This window comes from Berkeleyomyces rouxiae (genome assembly GCF_048999995.1).
Source record: "Berkeleyomyces rouxiae strain 22BRR77 chromosome Unknown BrBRR77_ptg000005l, whole genome shotgun sequence".
NCBI lineage: Eukaryota > Fungi > Ascomycota > Sordariomycetes > Microascales > Ceratocystidaceae > Berkeleyomyces > Berkeleyomyces rouxiae.
Window position 1 is genome coordinate 1,940,361 of NW_027396495.1, and position 17,907 is coordinate 1,958,267.

At 57.4% G+C, this 17,907-nt stretch overlaps 5 protein-coding genes across 5 annotated transcripts; 2 read left to right on the forward strand and 3 right to left on the reverse strand.

Annotated features, from left to right (window-relative positions):
• Positions 1-970: 970 nt before the first annotated feature.
• BROUX77_005701 (uncharacterized protein) lies at positions 971-2,876 on the reverse strand (the record flags this gene model as incomplete). The annotated part of the gene is made up of 2 exons (XM_073750604.1): positions 971-1,830; positions 1,889-2,876. 2 exons carry the CDS (start codon positions 2,874-2,876, stop codon positions 971-973), a joined length of 1,848 nt encoding a protein of 615 aa, XP_073604587.1.
• A 1,697-nt stretch (positions 2,877-4,573) lies between these two features.
• Positions 4,574-7,945, reverse strand: BROUX77_005702 (uncharacterized protein; the record flags this gene model as incomplete). The annotated part of the gene is made up of 1 exon (XM_073750605.1): positions 4,574-7,945. One exon carries the CDS (start codon positions 7,943-7,945, stop codon positions 4,574-4,576), a length of 3,372 nt encoding a protein of 1,123 aa, XP_073604588.1.
• A 521-nt stretch (positions 7,946-8,466) lies between these two features.
• Positions 8,467-10,098, reverse strand: BROUX77_005703 (uncharacterized protein; the record flags this gene model as incomplete). Its single annotated transcript, XM_073750606.1, has 1 exon — positions 8,467-10,098. The coding sequence occupies one exon, from the start codon at positions 10,096-10,098 to the stop codon at positions 8,467-8,469; it is 1,632 nt and encodes a 543-aa protein (XP_073604589.1).
• A 639-nt stretch (positions 10,099-10,737) lies between these two features.
• BROUX77_005704 (uncharacterized protein) lies at positions 10,738-12,333 on the forward strand (the record flags this gene model as incomplete). Its single annotated transcript, XM_073750607.1, has 1 exon — positions 10,738-12,333. The coding sequence occupies one exon, from the start codon at positions 10,738-10,740 to the stop codon at positions 12,331-12,333; it is 1,596 nt and encodes a 531-aa protein (XP_073604590.1).
• Positions 12,334-12,566: 233 nt separating this feature from the next.
• Positions 12,567-16,075, forward strand: BROUX77_005705 (uncharacterized protein; the record flags this gene model as incomplete). The annotated part of the gene is made up of 2 exons (XM_073750608.1): positions 12,567-15,908; positions 15,968-16,075. 2 exons carry the CDS (start codon positions 12,567-12,569, stop codon positions 16,073-16,075), a joined length of 3,450 nt encoding a protein of 1,149 aa, XP_073604591.1.
• Positions 16,076-17,907: the final 1,832 nt, after the last annotated feature.

The following is a 17,907-nucleotide window of genomic DNA, read 5'->3' on the forward strand; positions in this document are numbered from 1 at the left end:
CAGTCATTAGACCCGCGGGCACTACTTGGTATTTGTCAAAATTTCGTGCGAGTGAGACGGCCTCGGATGAAGAGGGCCCACGACATGTGGCAGAGTACTAGCGCACAATGACAAAGAGAATGAGACAGGGCGAGACAGGTTAGGCGGTATAAGACAGCGGAAGAGTATGTAGGAGCGGGAGAGCTCGGTACATGTAATAACTATACAGGGAAAGAACAGATGGAATACACAGAGGGACGACCCGAAAGTTGAAAAAAGCAAAACATGGACACATACTTCCAAGGTCATGTGCAAAGAAGTTCAGAAGTATACAAATCAAGGGCTGCACTCAAAGACTGATAAAACATGGGAGCCTACCATATTTGCTTCTCTACATGATACCCTGGGAGATTCTGTCGTCCTAAACCATAACCAAATCTAAGTTGGTTACCGCTCATAGCTTGCCACAATCTTGTCCTCGGACGCTTGCCACCACACAATATTTGACGCATGAGTGAATTTTCTTGGCCCTGAACAAAAGTGTTTCGTGGTTCTTTTCATGCATATAGAGGCCTCAATTTCCGTCTCTGAGGTAGCAACTGTTAAGGTCACAGAATATCGTCTATCGACCGCCTTTTCCGAACTCAAAATAACTTCCACTCTTCCACTCTTCCATCTCCATCAACATGTGCCGGCCCGGTACTATTTTCATAAAGATTAACAGCAAGTCATTTTATCGTTCACTGAGAATAAAAGCCTAGTTATTGTAGAGGCTAGGTTTGAGTATTTAATATTACACACAAATGAAATTGATAGAAAAAAAGTCCTTAAGGCAAAAAAAAGGGGATCTAAAAAAAAGCCTCACATAGAAAATAAAATCTTGGGTGAAGAAATAGACAAAGAAGAGAAATACAACAAAAGCCACAATTAAGAGCACGCAGCCGCCGCCGCACTACAATTAACGCTCTCCATTGGAGTGCTCAATTAGAGATTACAGATGGCGTCTAGCATCAGCCTCATGACGGGCCTGGGCGTCGTGGTTGTTCCAGTCCCAGGGGCTCTCGGGCCGTGAAAACTCCGGGATGGGCACAAATGGCGGGATGGGGTCATCGGGATAGAACGAGCTCTTGCGGTGGGACGGGCTCGAAGCCTTCAGTCCTGATGCATAGACAGACGGGATGCGGACGGCATTATCAAGCGCAGACGGTTCCGAGTCGTCAGGGTAGCCCGGGTGGGCATGTGTCTCGACATTGTGGGGCGCACCAGCGTTAGGGGTCAGGGGCAACGGGGTCATTGAGCGGTCGTGGTCAGCCAGGCTAGGCGGCGGCAGTGAGTCAACGCCGCCCATCCAGATCATGACAGTAGTGCGGTCGCCAGCAGCACCGGCCTCGATATCGTGAGGGTACGGGTCAGCCAGCTTGCGAAGTGGTGAGTGGCCGCCTGACATCATGGCAGTGGGCGAAGAAGAGTAATCCTGGCCGTCCTGGTAGCCATAAGCAGCACCGGCCGGTGCAGGAGTGATGACGGCGGCGGAATCGTAGTACGGGAAAATGCTGGAACGGCCATTGTGGGCCACCATGCCAGGAGGCAACAACACCGGCTCGGAAGGCGTGGCAGGTGAGGCCTGGGGGGTCTCCTTGCCGTAAACGGCAGCCATGACATCTTCGATCAGTTCCGAGTTGGTCATGGCGCGGCGGTGGTTAGGCTCAAAGGGCGGCGAGGGCGGCGGCAGAGGCGATCTGTTGCCAGTGCTGGAGCCAGCTTCGGACCGGTCGCCAGCGGCCTCAGCCTTGCGACGAATGCGCATGCGGGCAAGGATGAAGATGGCAGAAGCAGCGAAGACAACACCGGCTGTGGGGAAAATAGGTTAGTGAATTGTCTGATACGCCAGAGGTTAAAATGGACTTACCAGTAGCACCGACAGCAATGCCAGCAGCGGTGGCACGAGACGAGTTGGTGGAAAGCTCGGGAGTCGAAGTAGAAGTAGCCGAAGGCGTAGCTGGTGACAGAGTAGAAATGGGGTCGGAGGCGTACAGGCCACCAAGAAGGACAGATGTAGCACTGTAAGCCGGGGCGGGCTCGTTGTCAACGGCAGCGGGGGTGGCATAGGTGATGATAGAGTCACTTATGGGAGTCGAAGACGAAGACGAAGCAGAAGTGGAAGTAGTTTTGCGAGTAGAAGTTTTAGTCTTGCGAATAGAGGTGGAGAAGGTGGTGCTGCGAGAGGTGGTGGTGGTGGAAGTCTTGGTAGACGTCGTCGAGGTCGTAGTCGATGTCGAAGTTGAGGTTGAGGTAGTCGAAGCGGGAGGGGCAGGCGCAGGCATGGTGCTCGAGGTCGATGAAGGCGCAGCAACAGGCGGAGTGGGGGCGGGGGCAGGGACGGAAGCCACTGAAGAACTAGGAGCCGGGGCAGGAGCAGGAGCAGGTGTCGATGAAGACGGAGCAGCAGCAGGCGGAGCAGGTGCGGGCGCTACGATGGTGGGGGTAGAGGGCGCCGCAGAAGAAGGGGCAGCAGTGCCGGTTCCAATTGCGGTGCTAGCTCCGGTTCCAGTGCCGGGGCCAGTGACACCAGGCAAGTACCCTCCCAAGCCAGTACCGTCGGCTTCATCTCCGGACTCACAGGCCAGATCCTCGGCGGAGTAAGAGTCAAGGGCGTCGTCCCACTCGAGTTCGTCGTCGTCATACTCCGAGTCCCAGTCGCTAAGCTGGTCGTCATCGGTGGTAGCAGGGGGAGTGGTGTACGGAGTGCCGGTGGGTGCGGCAGTGGCGGTTACAACGGGTCCACGGACGGTGGCGGTAACGGTAACGTATGTGGTGAAGGTCTGGGGGGCAGGCTCGGGCTGCGGCCAGCGCTGCTCGAGGCGGCCGGCGTCGGGGAGAATAGAACTGACTCTCATAGCTGTTGGAGTGGAAGTGTCGCTGTGTAGAGAGTTGGGGGCGGAGAAGAAGATGCGGTAAAGAAACGAAAGACTAGGAGTCCTGGGACTCGAAATAAATGAATGTGGCGATGCGAGCAACTGCACGCTATCGGTCGTGATAAAGAACGGAAATGTAGCCCGGCTACTACAAGAAGGGAAGCAACAAGAAAGGGAGCCCGCCGGGAGCCAACGGGAGATGGCGACAGTGTTGGTGAGCGGAAGCGGCCAGAAAAGAGCGACAGGCAAGCTGAACCAGAAAAGGAGAAAAAGAAAAGAAGAAGATGGACTCCAAACCAGCGGGCTCGCAGGATAGTATAACGCTCTCCCTCGCCCTCACAGGCTTCCTCAAACAGCAGCGCTCGTGTGGGCAGCAAGGGGCAGGCCTGTCGTCCGTACAGTGCACAGGCTGTATGCACACTGTTGATCACCCAGCTCCCCTGCACTCTACCCTCGTCAAGAAATTCTCCGGCAGCCTGGTTCGTTTCGTCTTCGTCTGCGCTGCCAGGCGGGCAGGGTTTACCAGTGCAGCTTGGTGGGTGAAGAAGAGGGGCCCGCGGAGGAATAGAGATTACAGGAGCTCCGCAGGGTCACAGTGGGCGGGCAGTAGAAAGAGTCCGCACTGGCGAGGCGAGGGAATCTGTGGCATGGGCGGCCATGAGCAAAGGCCTGATTCCCATGTGTGTCTGCCATGTTTGGTTGTCCTAGTCGTCTGATCTAGTGCGGACTTGTCCCAACATACTTGGAATAAGCATGGTACAAAGAGAAAATGTGTGGCATGTAGTCCGTTCGTTATCCTACTATCCCACTTACACACCAATAATAACCCTGGTTAGGGTTGGCTACATGACTGGGCCCCCTTATGCCAAGCCTCTAGCGATCTTCGCTCACGTTTCACCATGCCATTTTTTTCTTTTTCCCTTCTCCACCGGAAGCTCTTTTAAGCTTGGCTCCTGGCCATTCTTTTGTCGTGCTTTTTATATCACAGTCGCCAAGATCCTTCAATTTCCGTCCGATATCATGACAAGGAACGCTCTAGTGGCTGGGCTTAGCCGACCTGAGACAAAATAAAAGTGAAGTGACTAAGTCCGATAAAAACAAGAAGGGTGTCATGAGCCTGGAAGTTGAGATTGTTCTCGACTTGACTTCGATTAGCCTAACCTCTCTGCTGAACTGAGTTGAAGAGGAATTCTTTATCAACCTGTCCCCTTGCGAAGGATTCTCGGCACGCGACAGGGGTTCATATCTGGCACTATGTTATCTGTGCCACCTAAATCTACAACAAAAAAAAGAATTGCACTGACAATGATGATGGATTGATTGATTGATTCATTCTTTATTTACCTGTCTACTCGCGAGGTATTCTCGGCATACGACAGGGGACTATTTCTAGTACCAGGAAAAATACATAACAGAAGCAAAAACCAAAACCTAAAACCATGCATACAGAAACCCCACAATCCAAAGTATAATGACAGGAGGTCTCCCACCTGCCCAGCGCAGAGGCTGTCCTTCGTCCGCGTGGCCTTAAACAAGACCCAGAGTCCTGGCCTCGCCGCCGATGTAGTGATAAAAATATTTGTGCAAAATAAGAAAAACAAAAAAGGGGGGGGTTGGCGGCGTATTCACGCCAGAGGGTTGGCAGCGCGGTTGCGCGAAAAAGGATTGGGCCCCAGAGGTTAAGCTGCCCCGGGCAGGGTCGGACCAGACGGTGGAGGGTCGGGCGGAGGGCGAACTGGGGAGTCCCCTTCCTGCGGGTCCGTTCCCGTTACCGCACGGCGGTGTGCTAGAAGCACCGGAGGACTCTTGGCCGCTTTAGATGCCAGCCAGATGGCTCCACTCTTGGTGGCTATGAGCTTCTGGAAGAAGCCCTTAGCCATCCGTTGAGGGTTGCGGGGGCAGGTCCAGATGTGCTCCGGGGTGGTCTCAGCGTCGCAGAGGGGGCAGGTTAGCACTGCGTTCAAGTGATTGAAACGGCGATGGTAGTCTGCGTAGTCTCCGTGACCAGAAAGTGCTGTCAGGACAGCGCGGGCGAGCTTGCGCTCAGTGTCGTCAAGAAGGTTTTTCCAGGCCTTCTTAGGAGCCTCGAGAGGTCGGCTCAGGTGAGGTCTGTTGGCACAACCTTCATTCGACCACCAGGTGCGAAACTCGGTGGTGACGCGGGCGCGGAAATGGCTGCGGGCCCAGGAAAGGGACATTCCTACGGACGTGTAGGCCCTCTCGGCGCCCATCTTGGCTTGTCGGTCCGCGAGCTCGTTGCCCCAGACGTCGGAGTGCCCCGGGACCCAAATCACTTCCACAGCGGGGGCACCATCTGGCCACGGTCTAGGACCTGGGTGGTCAGGGCTTTGGCCAATCCAGTCGGCGCAGATCGTTTGGGCCCTCCGGAGAAGCTCTTCGGAGGTGCCGGGCTTCGCGCCCCATGTCGTGAGGCGGTACACCGCGGCGAGGTTGTCGGAGCAGACCCAGACCTTGCGGCACTGTGGTTTCACCCACGAGTCTACTTTTTCCAAGGCTCTGGCAATGGCCATCACCTCGGCGTCATGAACCTCGGCGTGGAAAGGAATCGGGCAGTTGCCCGTGTCCAGGACTGTCCCGTCCCGAATGATCGCCCACCCAGCGCCGACCCGGCCCTCTCCCAGCTTGGATCCGTCTGTGTATATCCAGAGGTCCGAGGGGGAAGAGGAGCGTACCAAGGCTAGGTGCGCCGCAGCTGCAGCCTTCTTGTCACCCTGTAAATGGGGGCGAGATGATGCAGGCGCGCCCGTGAAGGGGGCCGGGTAGTTTGTGGCCAGGCTGTGCGGGAGCAGCATCTTGAGCCTCCCTATTCTACCCCAGTTTGTGGCTGTCATTCCGAGCGGGTGGTTTGGCTGCGCGAGAGTGGCCCTAAGTCCGGCCGAACCAAGGCGGCTGTCCAGGACAAAACTCATTGGCGGGAAACCGGACGCTAGGTTGTATATAGCGCATGGGGTTGTGCAATATAGCGGGAGTGCCGCACGAAGACCTCGGCGGACTGTGCGATCCAGGAGTGCCACGGCCTGCTTCAGCCCACGGGGTTGGCTAGTTGTCCCGGCTCCGTGGTTCCACCAGACGGCGGCGGCGTAGGCGAGCTTGTTCACCACACAAGAGCGGACTGCCGTGAGGGCGCCTTTCACCGGGGCCCCCTTCCAGCAACCAGACAGAATCTGGATGCCGCGTATGGTGGGTGTCGTCCTCTGGGCGACGTCGCGGATGTGCGGCACGAAGGACAGGTTGTGTGACCAACGCACGCCGAGCCATCGTAGGGTATCCTTGGGGTCTATGGCATCTAGTGAGCCGCTATTGGGGAGTAGAAGACCCGGGTTTTGGCCGTGGCGCTTGCGCGTCACGTGGAGGAGTTCCGACTTGGCAAGGTCGAGCATCATGCCGTTCCTCACACACCAGTTGTTGACAATGTTGAGGGTGTGGGACAGCACCGAGCAGTTGGCTGCCAGAGACGAGCCTGAGCTGACCAGGCAGCCGTCGTCCGCATAGCCGCGGAGGGAGCACGGGAGGGCCATCCTGAAGAGTGGTGCCATGAAGAGCATGAACAAGATGGGGGAAATTGGCGAGCCTTGGGGTAGGCTCCCTCCTGTGGGCTGAAGGAGATCGTCAACGCCATCGAGCACCAACGAGGCCTTGCGGTCCGAGAGGAACGAGGATACCCATCGGCATGTCTCGGCCGGGCAATCCAGATCGACCAGACGTTGTACCATGCGGTGCGGCTGCACTGCATCAAAAGCTCCCTTGACATCGAACGTCAAGACTGAGGATTCCATCTGGCGGTCCATGTAGTACTCTAGAGACTCAACCAGACTCAGACACATGTCTTCGGCGCTACGCCCAGGCACCGCCCCAGCGTAGTTGTCCCCAATGTGTCCCTTCTCTAGGGCCCAGAGCGAGAGTCGGCGGGCAACAATCCTTTCCAAGCACTTGGCCAGAGTTGGCAGCAGCGAGATGAGCCGGTAGGAGCGCGGCGACGACCGGTCCTTCTTGTTTGGCTTGGCGAGGGCAATCACCTTCGCTTGCTTGAAGGGGGAAGGGTGGAGCCCCCAGGAAAAACTGACCTTGAAAAGATAAGTGATCTGCTTCCCCAGAGCGGGCCAGGCTAGCTTCAGGGCGTTGTTGGAGAGGCTGTCTAGACCGGGCGCGGTGTTCTGAGGCTTCCACAAAGCAGCTTTGACCTCGTGCTTCGTGATCGGCTCGGTCCCGACTGGGGCTTGCGACAAGTCTGGAGGGGGCAAGTCACCCGGGCGAGAGGATGGCATATGCACGCTGCGGAGAAGTGCAATCTTCTCTGTGGTGTCCTGCACCGTGGCTTCTGCACCCTCTACCGGCGCTAGCGCTGGCGATGGTCGAGCGGGCGGTTTAGTTCTCCACTTGACAATCTGGAAAATGTCTCGCGCTTGCGTGGCCTTGGCGACCCTGTTGTCGTAGAAGTTTCCCGCAGCTTTCTTGAGGACCATGCCCAGCCGCTTCTTGGCTTCTCTGCGATCCTTTCTCGCCTCCCGTTCCGCAGTCTCTGAGTCGGCGTTGTTGACACGGTGCTTGGCTGACTGCTGTTCTGCGCTTGCCTCCCTGCAATCTTTGTCCCACCAGGGGAAACTTTTGGCCTTGCCGAGCGACCTGGGTGTCGACGCGTCGAGGGCTCCGAGAATGACTTCCTGAAGAGTCCGTGCGAAGTCATCCACGTGTTGAGTTTTTTCCGCCCGGGACAAAGGTCTCCTGCGTATACCTGCGACTAGGGCGTCCATCAAGGGCACCCCCGCTTTGCAGGCTGCAGTGAACTTCTTCCTGTCCATCTTGTCCATGACGAGTCGCCCAGGAGGGGCTGCAGCCGTCGGCTGGTCGGCAAGTGGCAGAGTAATTGTCATTGGGAAATGGTCGCTCCCGCAGGTGTACTCGTCTCTGAGCTCGGCGGTCGCGCCTAGCGCGAACAAAGGCGCCGAGAAGATCGCCAGGTCAATGACGCTGCCTGACTCGTGGGTGGGTTCTCCATCAGCGTTACCGAGCAGCAGTGCCCTCTCTTCCATCCATGACAGCAGGAGCTCTGCATCCAGATCGTCCGAGGCGCTACGGGGTTTCAAGCACTGTGGTGTAGGTTGAAATCCCCAGTAATCACCGAGCGTGGTCCCGGCTGCATCCTTGTGAGAAGGTGAAGCGCTTCGCCCGTGCGGGAAGAACCTGCCCCCGCGTTGTAGAGGTTGACGATGGTGTATGAGTGTCCTCCGTGTACCACCTCAACCATGACCATGTCTGGGTGCTCCTCCCTCATGTACGCCTTCTGGAAGCGAAGACCGCGCCTATTTGTCGATACGTATGTGGCAACTCGGGGTTTCGAGCGCCAGTTACCCTCCGGGACAATTGCCTGATAGGAGGGGTGTCTGGGAAACGTTCTGTTCCCCGGATCTGCGCCTGACGGGGCCTCTTGGAGGCAGACCACGTTCACCTGGTCTTCATGCGCCTTCTGTAGCAACGCCTGTGCACAGGTCCAGGACCTCTGTACATTCGCCGAAATTATGTTCAGTACTGTAGAGTTAGGGTTTCCTAACATTTACAGAACTTCCTCGACGTTGTCGTCTACCTGCATTGAGTCCTGTGTTTCAGAGGATTCGCTGGAGGTGGGCAGGGAGGAGGGCTGGCTGGGCGACGAGGAGACGGAGGATGGGGGAGCCTGGGGGCTTGAAGGGCTCTTGTCCTGTGTCGACGGCTGGGGCTGGGTGGTGGTGTTGTCGGCCACGAGTGGCGCTTGGGCGGGCTTAGGGGACGGTACCTTGTCTCCCTGGGCGGCGGCTGCCGGGGTCGAGGACGACGTCACGGTGTCGGCCGGGCATTTGCGGTCAAAGTGGCGGGCCCGGCAGCGTGTGCAGAACGGGAAACGCTCCAGGGTGTTGTCAGGGGAGACCATGTGCAGCTCTCCGAGTGTCGCTACGCGACGGGGAACCGCAGACGGGGCCACAAGGCCTTCGTGGAAGGCGATGTGGGCGCGGAAGGTGGGCACGCCCGCCTTGCCAACGTACTTCGACAGCGTGGCGCTGGCGGAGACGACTCCAAAGGCCTGTTCGATATCCTGACGGACATCGTCTAGGGTGACCCGGTGGAGCATCACGGCGCCAGGGGTCTTGGGGTCCTCGACCGTGATCGAGGTTGGCAGTCCGTGTACGATGTACTTGGACCAAGCGTCCCTCTTGTGGACCTTCTCCGCAGTCAGGTTGGCGCGGATGCGCTCAGCGTGGCTGAGGAATTTGCCGACGTCACGGACGGCTGTCAGGGCAAAGCCCGTCTTGGTGGCGGTGGCGGTGCCTGCGCCCTCGCCGCGGGGGATGCCCGCGTTGGCCTTCGTTACGATGTAAGCCGGCGAGAGCTTCCGGAGGGGGGAATCGGTGGGCACAACCACGAAGAGGCGGTTGTCGGCGGGGGTGGCCTTTTCAGGGACCACGCTGGCTTTGCCCTGTCTGGGCTTGGGGGCTCCGGCCGAGGGAGCCGCGGGCTGGGCAGCCTTGGACGCTTTTTTGCCCTTGCGGGCGACGGTGCTCCAGGATTCCTTATCCAAGGACTCGGTGGGCGCTGCGGGAGCGGCAGCAGGGGGGTCGCGGGCTGATGGTGCCTCTGACGGGGTCGATGGGCGGGCGGGGCGCTCGCGTTGCGGCGCCGGGGAGGGGGTCGTGTCGCGAGGGGCACGGTTGGGGGGAGGCTGGGGCGCGCCTGTCATGGCGTGCTGGAGGGTGTCTAGAAGACCCTGTTGCAGGAAGTCTAGAAGTTTGCGCGTCGACTCGTGCGCGCTGGCCTGCGGGGCCATTGCGGCCAGGCAGTTGTCGGCCATGGCCGAGAAAGTGTTCAGCATCCTATCACGGGTTGCTGCTTCCGCGTCTTTCTGGTTGCGGAGGGCGTCGGCTAGAGCCTTTACGGGGCCGACGGGGAGCGAGATGGGAGCGTAGTGAGCCTCTTGGGGGAGGGGCGCGTCTTCGCTCCTGACGCGTTTTGCGCCTGTCGCGACGCGCGCGACGGAAGAGGGGAGCCCCTGAGGGGCCTGGCCGGCGAGGTTCGGCGAGAACGACGCGGAGGAGGGGACAGTGGTGGGCACGGGGGAGGGGTCGCTGGCGGGCGAGGTGGCCTGCGCATACGTCAATGACGGAGGCGCGGACGCGGGCGCGGCGGGCGCGGGCGCGTGGACGGACGCGATCATCTTAGGGATGACAGGACCTGCCGGGGGCGAAAATAAAGTAAAGTAGTTTGCAATAATGGTAGCTGTTAGCTTGGTCGAAATGTCGAAGGTGCCCTCTGAAAATGGAGGAAAATGTTGGTGAATGAAAATGTATATCGTTGGGGCCAACGAGGTTGACGATGGTGTATGAGTGTCCTCCGTGTACCCCACAAGGAGGGATGACAGGGCCTGTCAGACCTCGGCGTGGAATACAGAATTCTGTTCCAACTGCCGAATACACTCGCAAAAAAATCGGACCCAGATCGAGCAAAAACGCACGCAAAACATCAAGGCTGTTCTGACAGCCTTCTAGATGTGTGCCCCCACTCGGAGTCGAACCGAGGACCTTGTCATTACGAGTGACACGCGCTACCACTGCGCTATAAGGGCTTTTGCGAAGCTAATTGACGGTTCAATTCCCTATAACGCTTATATTACTCTCAGGGTACGCGGCAAATGTTTTTTTTTTTTTTTCCAAAAACTTCCCTCCTACAACTCCAGGAAAAGGAGGTAACCCTAAGCAACCCTCGAACTCACCACACAAACGAAGACAACAACGACGGCGACATCGACGCGAAGATGTCTAGCTAACAGAGGCAGGCTTTCGAGAAGCAAAGCCGTATGCTTGAAAGTCGACGAAAAGTCGTCGAGGATCTTATACTCCCGCTGCTAGAGGCATTCGAAGCCAAATGCGCGGAGTACAAGGACGAACTGAACGCGTCCGCGATCGACACAACACTGAACACCATCGAGACCATGACCGCCACACTCATGGTCACCCTTCTCAACGGGTCGCCCCCCGCTGACGCCACCGCCACCCGGACTGAGACGACAAATGACACCAACAAGACGAAGGCCGGATCTACCCAGGCTCAGAAGACGAAGCCGGCCGACCAGCGGGCCCCCCCGACGCGCCAAGAGGCGCCCGAACCGAAGGCAACGTATGCAGGAGTTGCCGGCAACGCAGTAGCCCAACCCGCTACTACGAAGGCTGCCCAGCAAGGTGGCCAACCCTCCAACGAGCCCAAGCAGTCGGGTGAGTGGGAGGCCGTCTCTAGCAAGAGACAGAAGAAGAGAAAGAGAGCTGCCGCCAAAAGCTCCGAAACCCCCAGCCCTGAGAAACGCGTCTCCAAGCCGGAAGCGCGCCAGGATGACCGAATCTTCGTCCGCTTGGTCAGCGGATCCGACAAACGTGAAGCAGACAGCTTCATTGTAACGAACCAGCTGCGCGCACTGAGTGACAGCATCAAAGGGGCGCTACTTGGCGCCTATCACATTAGGACTGGCTTTGCCCTAAAGCCGCGCAACGCGGAGGGCCGCACTGCACTCCTGGAGCAGTCAGAAGCCATTAAGGAATGGTTCGGTCCCGGCACTACTATCGACAAGGCGTCCGTGTGTGACGCCTACATAGTTGGGCCTGTAAATAGATACATCAGCCTGGGCAGTGCTGGTAGCGCTGAAGTCACACCCGACATGATTGCGGAGTGTTTCGAGGCGGCCACCAAAGCCACCCCCGAACACGTCAGCCCGAGTTACAAGGGCAACGAAGCGACCTTCGTGGTCAAAATCCCAGCTGAGGGTACCAAGGTCCCCAGACAAATTAGGATGGGATCCAGACTTATTCTCACCCGCCTTCTGCTCGAAAGGCCCAAGGCGCAGAAGCAGTGCACCAAGTGCTTTGCTTGGCACAATGAGAAGCTCTGCGCGAGAGCCCAGCTGTGCAGACACTGCGGCTCTAGCGAACACGCAAGCGATGAACACCCCACTTGCTGCACCGTGCCACACGAATGCGTGTCTAAGTGCATAATTTGCCGAGGCCCACACCCGGCAGACGACCCGGAATGCCCTCTCCGAAATAGAAACCTTAGCGCGCAGGAGAAGCGAGAAACCCGCACAGCGCAGCAGGAGAAGTACGTGGGAGTCCGCAATGAAAAGTGCGGGAAAATCCACAGATCTCAGGGAATCACAGAGCCAGAAACCTTAACAGACCCACCAGCCGCGAGACAGGAGACTAGCGTGGCGGTAGAGGACCTGACTTCCCAGGAGCCTCCGGCCGCCCAGCCCCACCTCCCAGCCCCGGAGGCCCCAGACGTGGAGACACAGGATTCGGAGCAGGACACGCCAAGGACGCGCGCCTCAAGAGAGCCCAGTAGTGCCCCCAAACCAATCCGCACTAGCAAGCGGACCGCCAATCGACCCAAGCCCAGTGATAACTAATGTATAGTACAAACACACAAGGAATCAACGGGCTGAAAATATTTCAGTTCAATGCTCATCGTGGTTACAACAACCACATTGCCGCCATTCAGACGGCAATAGCAGTAAAAGCGGACATAGTTTGCGTCCAAGAACCATACATTGGGAGAGATTTAGCAGAAGCGAAGACGGTTTACGTTGGATACTACCGCACCTATGCACCATGCGCGAAGTGGGTAGAGCGTCCAAAAACGATGACGTACGTCCGAAAGGACCTAGTCTCAGAGCAAGTCACGACAGCTGACAACATGGGACATCGTGACATGGTGATTGTGCGCCTGAGCCAAGGGACCATGATTGCCAACATATACAACCCAAACCCGGGAGACGATCAACGCTGGATAGCCGCCGCTAAAACACAGGAAATCGTGCGGGGGCAGAAAGCAATACTGTGCGGAGACTGGAACACACACTCACCCATGTGGGATAGTGAATCCAACGAGTCCTCCGACAGTGACAAACTGGTAGATTGGGTTGAGGAGTCGGGGGCCGTCCTCTTGAACGTCCCGGACATCGCAACCTGTCATGCCAACCCAGCATCCCCCTCGGTGATAGACTTGTCATTCGCCACGGTGGAGCTCAACACAGGACACCTCTGCACCACGGAAGTACGCAGTGATCTCGACTGTGGGAGCGACCATGAGGTGTTGATCACGACGGTCACTGGAGCCCCCGCTCAAAGATCTGGCCGCACGGCGAGGTACAAGATGGACCAGATGGACAAAGAAAGGTTTCTGAAGCTGTGCGCAGAAGAAGCCGCTGGCCTCTCAATACATCAAATGACAACTCCAGAGGAGATCGACCTAGGAGCCAGGAGGATCGGAGAAGCTATGACCCGGGCTCTGGATAGGTCCACCCCCAAGACTGTTGGCAGGAGGACTGGAAAACGATGGTGGAATAGTGACTGTGACTCTGCAGTCCGAGAGTTACGCCGAGCGAAAGTTGCGTGGCTGGCACACCGGGGAAACGATGTGTTCGAGCTGTACAAGGCCAAGCGTAAGATTTTCCACGCAGAAGTGCGCAAGGCCAAGAAGGAAATGTGGAAGCGGAACATCGAGGCCATCCAGGAACCGGGTGACGTCTTCAAGGCACTGAGATGGACGCGGGCTGCGGCCACGTACAGCATGCCTCCTCTGGCTTCAGGGAGCAGAACGGCGTCCACGACAACCGAAAAGGCGCTGCTCCTCCTAGACACTCATACACAAGCCGAAGAGTTAGAAGAAGAAGCAACCGAAAACTTGAGCAACCGACGAGATAGGGCAGCACGAGAACTTGGTGAAGTGACCGAAGAGGAAGTCCGCACCGCGCTCTTCCGACCGGGCAACACAGCGCCAGGTACAGACGGCATCCCTAACAGCGCCTGGAAGACCGCATGGAAAGTTCTGGGTCCACACTTGACGGCACTGTTCCGAGACTGTCTGGAGGTTGGTTGGCATCCGAAATCCTTCAAGACAGCCGTTCTGGTAGTCATCCCGAAACCAGGGCGAGATAAATCGCTCCCAAGAAGCTACAGGCTCATCTCACTCCTCTCGACGTTGGGAAAGGGTCTGGAAAGACTGGTGGCACGTCGCCTGGCGGTCCAAGCAGTTGAACTCAAGATCATCCCCCGCGCCTACGCTAGCGCAGTGCCACGGCGCGCGGCTGCGGACCTGACACTAGCTCTGGCGGACAAGATAAAAGGGAGGTCAAGGTACAAAGAGACAACCACTTTCGCCACATACGACATCAAGGGTGCGTTTGACGCCGTGAAGCGAAGACAAATGGTCCGCCGGCTCAGGCAGCAAGGTTGGCCAACGAAGCTGATCAGGTGGGTCGAATCTTTCCTGACCGGGCGAGAGGTCTCCCTGTCCATAGAAGGAGGGGAAGCGGTCACTAGGAAAGTAGGAGGCAGTCTGCCTCAAGGCTCCCCGGTGTCCCCCATCCTCTACATGCTATATATGGCGGACTTGCACAGCACGTGCATGGGACTTGGATACGCAGATGACGGCCTGCTCGCGGTATCGTCAAGAAATGCAAAGACAAACAATCTCTCTATCACCGAACTTCTGTCCAAGGTCGATAGGTGGTGCAGAGAAAACGAACTCGAGCTAGACTGGGACAAGACAGGACTGCTACACTGCCGGCCTGGTGGCTGCTCGGCCAAGAACACCGTCGAGCTTCCGAATGGCAACATCCTGAAGCCGTCAAAGTCCTTGAGATGGCTTGGCGTGTGGTGGGACTCTGCTTTCAACTTCGCGGAGCACGCCAAACAGGTCACGGCCAAGGCTAAGAGAACTACCAACGCCCTTCGCGCACTTGCTGGAGTGTACCATGGCACCCCGGTGAAGAGCCTGCTACATGTGGTGAGGAGCTGTGTGCTCCCGCAACTGACATATGCGTCATCCACGTGGTCTCCCTTCATGCATAAAACCAGAGGGACTCAGAGATTGGAACTGGCACTGAGAGCTGCCCTTAGAGCTGCCCTGCCAGTCTATTGCACGACGCCCATCAAGCTACTGCACATCTTTTCCGCGGTGCCGACCATGGAGATGCTGCTCAGAGACTATGAGAGGGCTGCTGCCATCCGCGCGTCTACGGTAGACAACTACCACCCTTTGTACATCACAGAGCTAGGTGGTCACATAGACGAGTACAAGAAGATGCTTCCGAACCCTATACACGAGTCCGAGAAACTTCTTCCAGAAGAGAAGGGCCCACCGGAGCCCCTGCCCCCGCAGCTGGACAAAGAGGAGGCTGCTGAGCAGCACCAAAGAGAAGTCGCCGAGTCAAACCCAAACACTGTATGGGCCTACTCAGATGGCTCGCGCGACGAGAACAGCAGAACAGGAGCAGGCTGGGCGATCTTCTGCGGAGGCACCAAGCTTTGCGAAGGGTTTGGGTCCTGTGGTACCCTGCGAGAAGTTGCGGATGCCGAGGCTGTCGCTGCCGTCAACGCGGTCCGAGCAGCTGTCGAAAATGCTCCTCCGGAGGCGGGTAGCCTGTACCTGTGCCTCGATAACCTGGGCGTAGCGCAACGCATCGCCTGCAGATCCAAAAAGAATGGCACATCCCAAGGAGAGGTTGATGAGATCCGCCGGTTGCTTCACGACTGGAAGGGAGGCACCGAGCACTTGTCACTGGATGCAGCGGTTGGCGCTGTTAGATGGGTCCCGGGCCACACCAACGTCCCCGGAAACGAGCTCGTCGACGGGCTGGCAAAGAGAGGATGTGAGAGCGAGGTCCTGCTTGTCAGGCCTGGAGGCATGTCCCTTGCGTCAGCACGCAGATGGAAGAAGTTGCAGCTGAGCGCCGAGTTCAAGGCGTGGACCGAGAGTTGCGAGCCTAGAAGCCACATTGGGGCTCGCTTCGAGTCGACAAACGCCTACAAGGTTGACTGGCTTAAGGGCCAACACAGATCCACCATCGCTCGCATCCTGACTTCCCGAGCGGGCCATGGCGACTTCGCGGAGTACCATGACCGGTTCGACCACACAGAGGCCGAGAAGAACTGCCCGCTTTGCCAGCAGCCAAAGGAACCCTTCCACCCTTGGTCCTGTGTGAGCAACAAGCGACGACTGCGGAAGAACTTTGTCAAAAAGCTACTCCGCAAAAACAGCTCATGCAAGTATCTTGCAAAGAGATTGGAGGTGAAATGGCGCCATTACAGAGCGCACGCACCGAGAGAGGCGACCCCATCAACGGGCGCAACAATTTCAGAGGATGAACGAGCGAGGGGGAGCGGGGGGAGGTGATGAGAGTGGTTTTGTTTTTTTGCTGTGTTTCTGCGTGTTTTGTGTTCTTTCATTTTCTTTGCTATTCCCTTTTTTTTTTTTTCTTTTTTTTTTACTTGTGTTTCTTTTGCTCATAGCGGAGTGTGGACCACTAGTTCTTCGGGGCTTGGGGATGGTGCGCCATCCCGAACACACAGAAACTATGCGGCGTGTCGAGCGGAGGACTTTAAATTTCCGCCCGGCAACCAATCCGGCGTCGTTTGATCTTAGTGATTTTGGTAGACGTTAAATATAGTCAAGTCAAGTCAAGGCAAATTTTTTTTTTTCCTCGCGATCGCCGGCCCTTCATCGCCGCCACCATGCGTGATCTTAAACCTGACTTGCGCGGCAGCCACTTGGTGGCCAGCCCCTCGAGGAAATATGTCAGATGACAAGCGCATGAAGACCATCACCGGGAAAATAGACGTGGTAGCCAGGGCCGCATACCGAGCAGCCGCACCCGCCTACAGGACAACGCCAGTGGATCTGGTACACCACGCCGTCGGGGCCCCGCCGATCACGGTGATCCTTGACGACATTACCAGAGCTGAGGCTATCAGGAGAGCCAAGTACAAGCACGGAGTGCATATCCCTGACGCCTTCGACGGATGGACGGATTGGATACTGGGCACACTACCGAACAGGTACACGAAGCTCAACTGCTGGGCCAGATATGGCGGTGCTCCCGCCCCTGAGGAAAGAAGGACGGCCTACGGCTCGAAGCTGGAGGAAGCAGAAAGACACACCCAGGAGATCACAGACGAAAGCTCACAAATTCTGTGGGCGTACTCAGATGGGTCCAAGGACTCCAAAGGTTACGCCGGCTCAGGATGGGCTTTGATCAAGCAAGGGCAAGAACTGGCCACAGGCAAACTGCATCTGGGGATCGGGGCAGAGGTTGCGGATGCGGAGGCGATCGCGGCGAGACACGCTGCAGCCGAAGCAGTCAATGCCACTGCAAACACAGCGAACATCAAAATCGTCATCTGCCTAGATAACCGCAGCGTGGTGGATAGGCTGAACGCCAGGCTCCCAGTTTGGGGCACCTCGCAGGAAGCTATAGACGAAACAAGAGACCTTATGCGCAAGTGGAAAGACGGACACCCAGGCCGAAGCTGGGAAGTTAGGTGGGTTCCGGGCCACAGAAGCATCCCGGGAAACGAGCGAGCGGACCAGCTGGCGAAAGAGGCCACTACAGAGGAAACAGCCCAGCCCAACCCATTGTGGATTTTGGCTGCACTGAAACGATGGCGCAAGCGGGAGTTCCAAGCAGCGACAGATCGATGGTGGAAAAGCACCGGGCGAAATCTGGAAGCACCGGTGGCATGGAAGGCTACGGCCGGAAAGCACAACCGAGTCAGCGTCGGCAGAGTCCTCGCGGCTAGGTCGGGGCACGGAGACTTAGACAAGTACCACGTCCGCTTCGAGCACGACACGCCGTTGGGGTGCGAGAGATGCAGGGCCGAGAAAGACGGCCCACACGTTTGGACATGCAAAGGCCTACAGAAAAGATACAGCAGGTCGTGGGTAGAGCGTCTATTGAAGACGGCACGAAGGGCAAAGACGTTGGCCGAGAGAGCCGACAAACTGGCACAGAGGGGCCCCGGGCGGCAACGCCTCATCAACCAAACATAGGCCGGCAGAAAGACCGAGCCATTTTCTGCTTTTTTTCCTTTGTCTAGTTTTTTGTATTTCGTTATTTGTTTTACTGGGACCTTTGGGGTGACGTTAGGGTCGCTCTGGAGGCTGCGAGCCTCCGTGTTCCAGCTGTTTGTTCTCTTCGTTC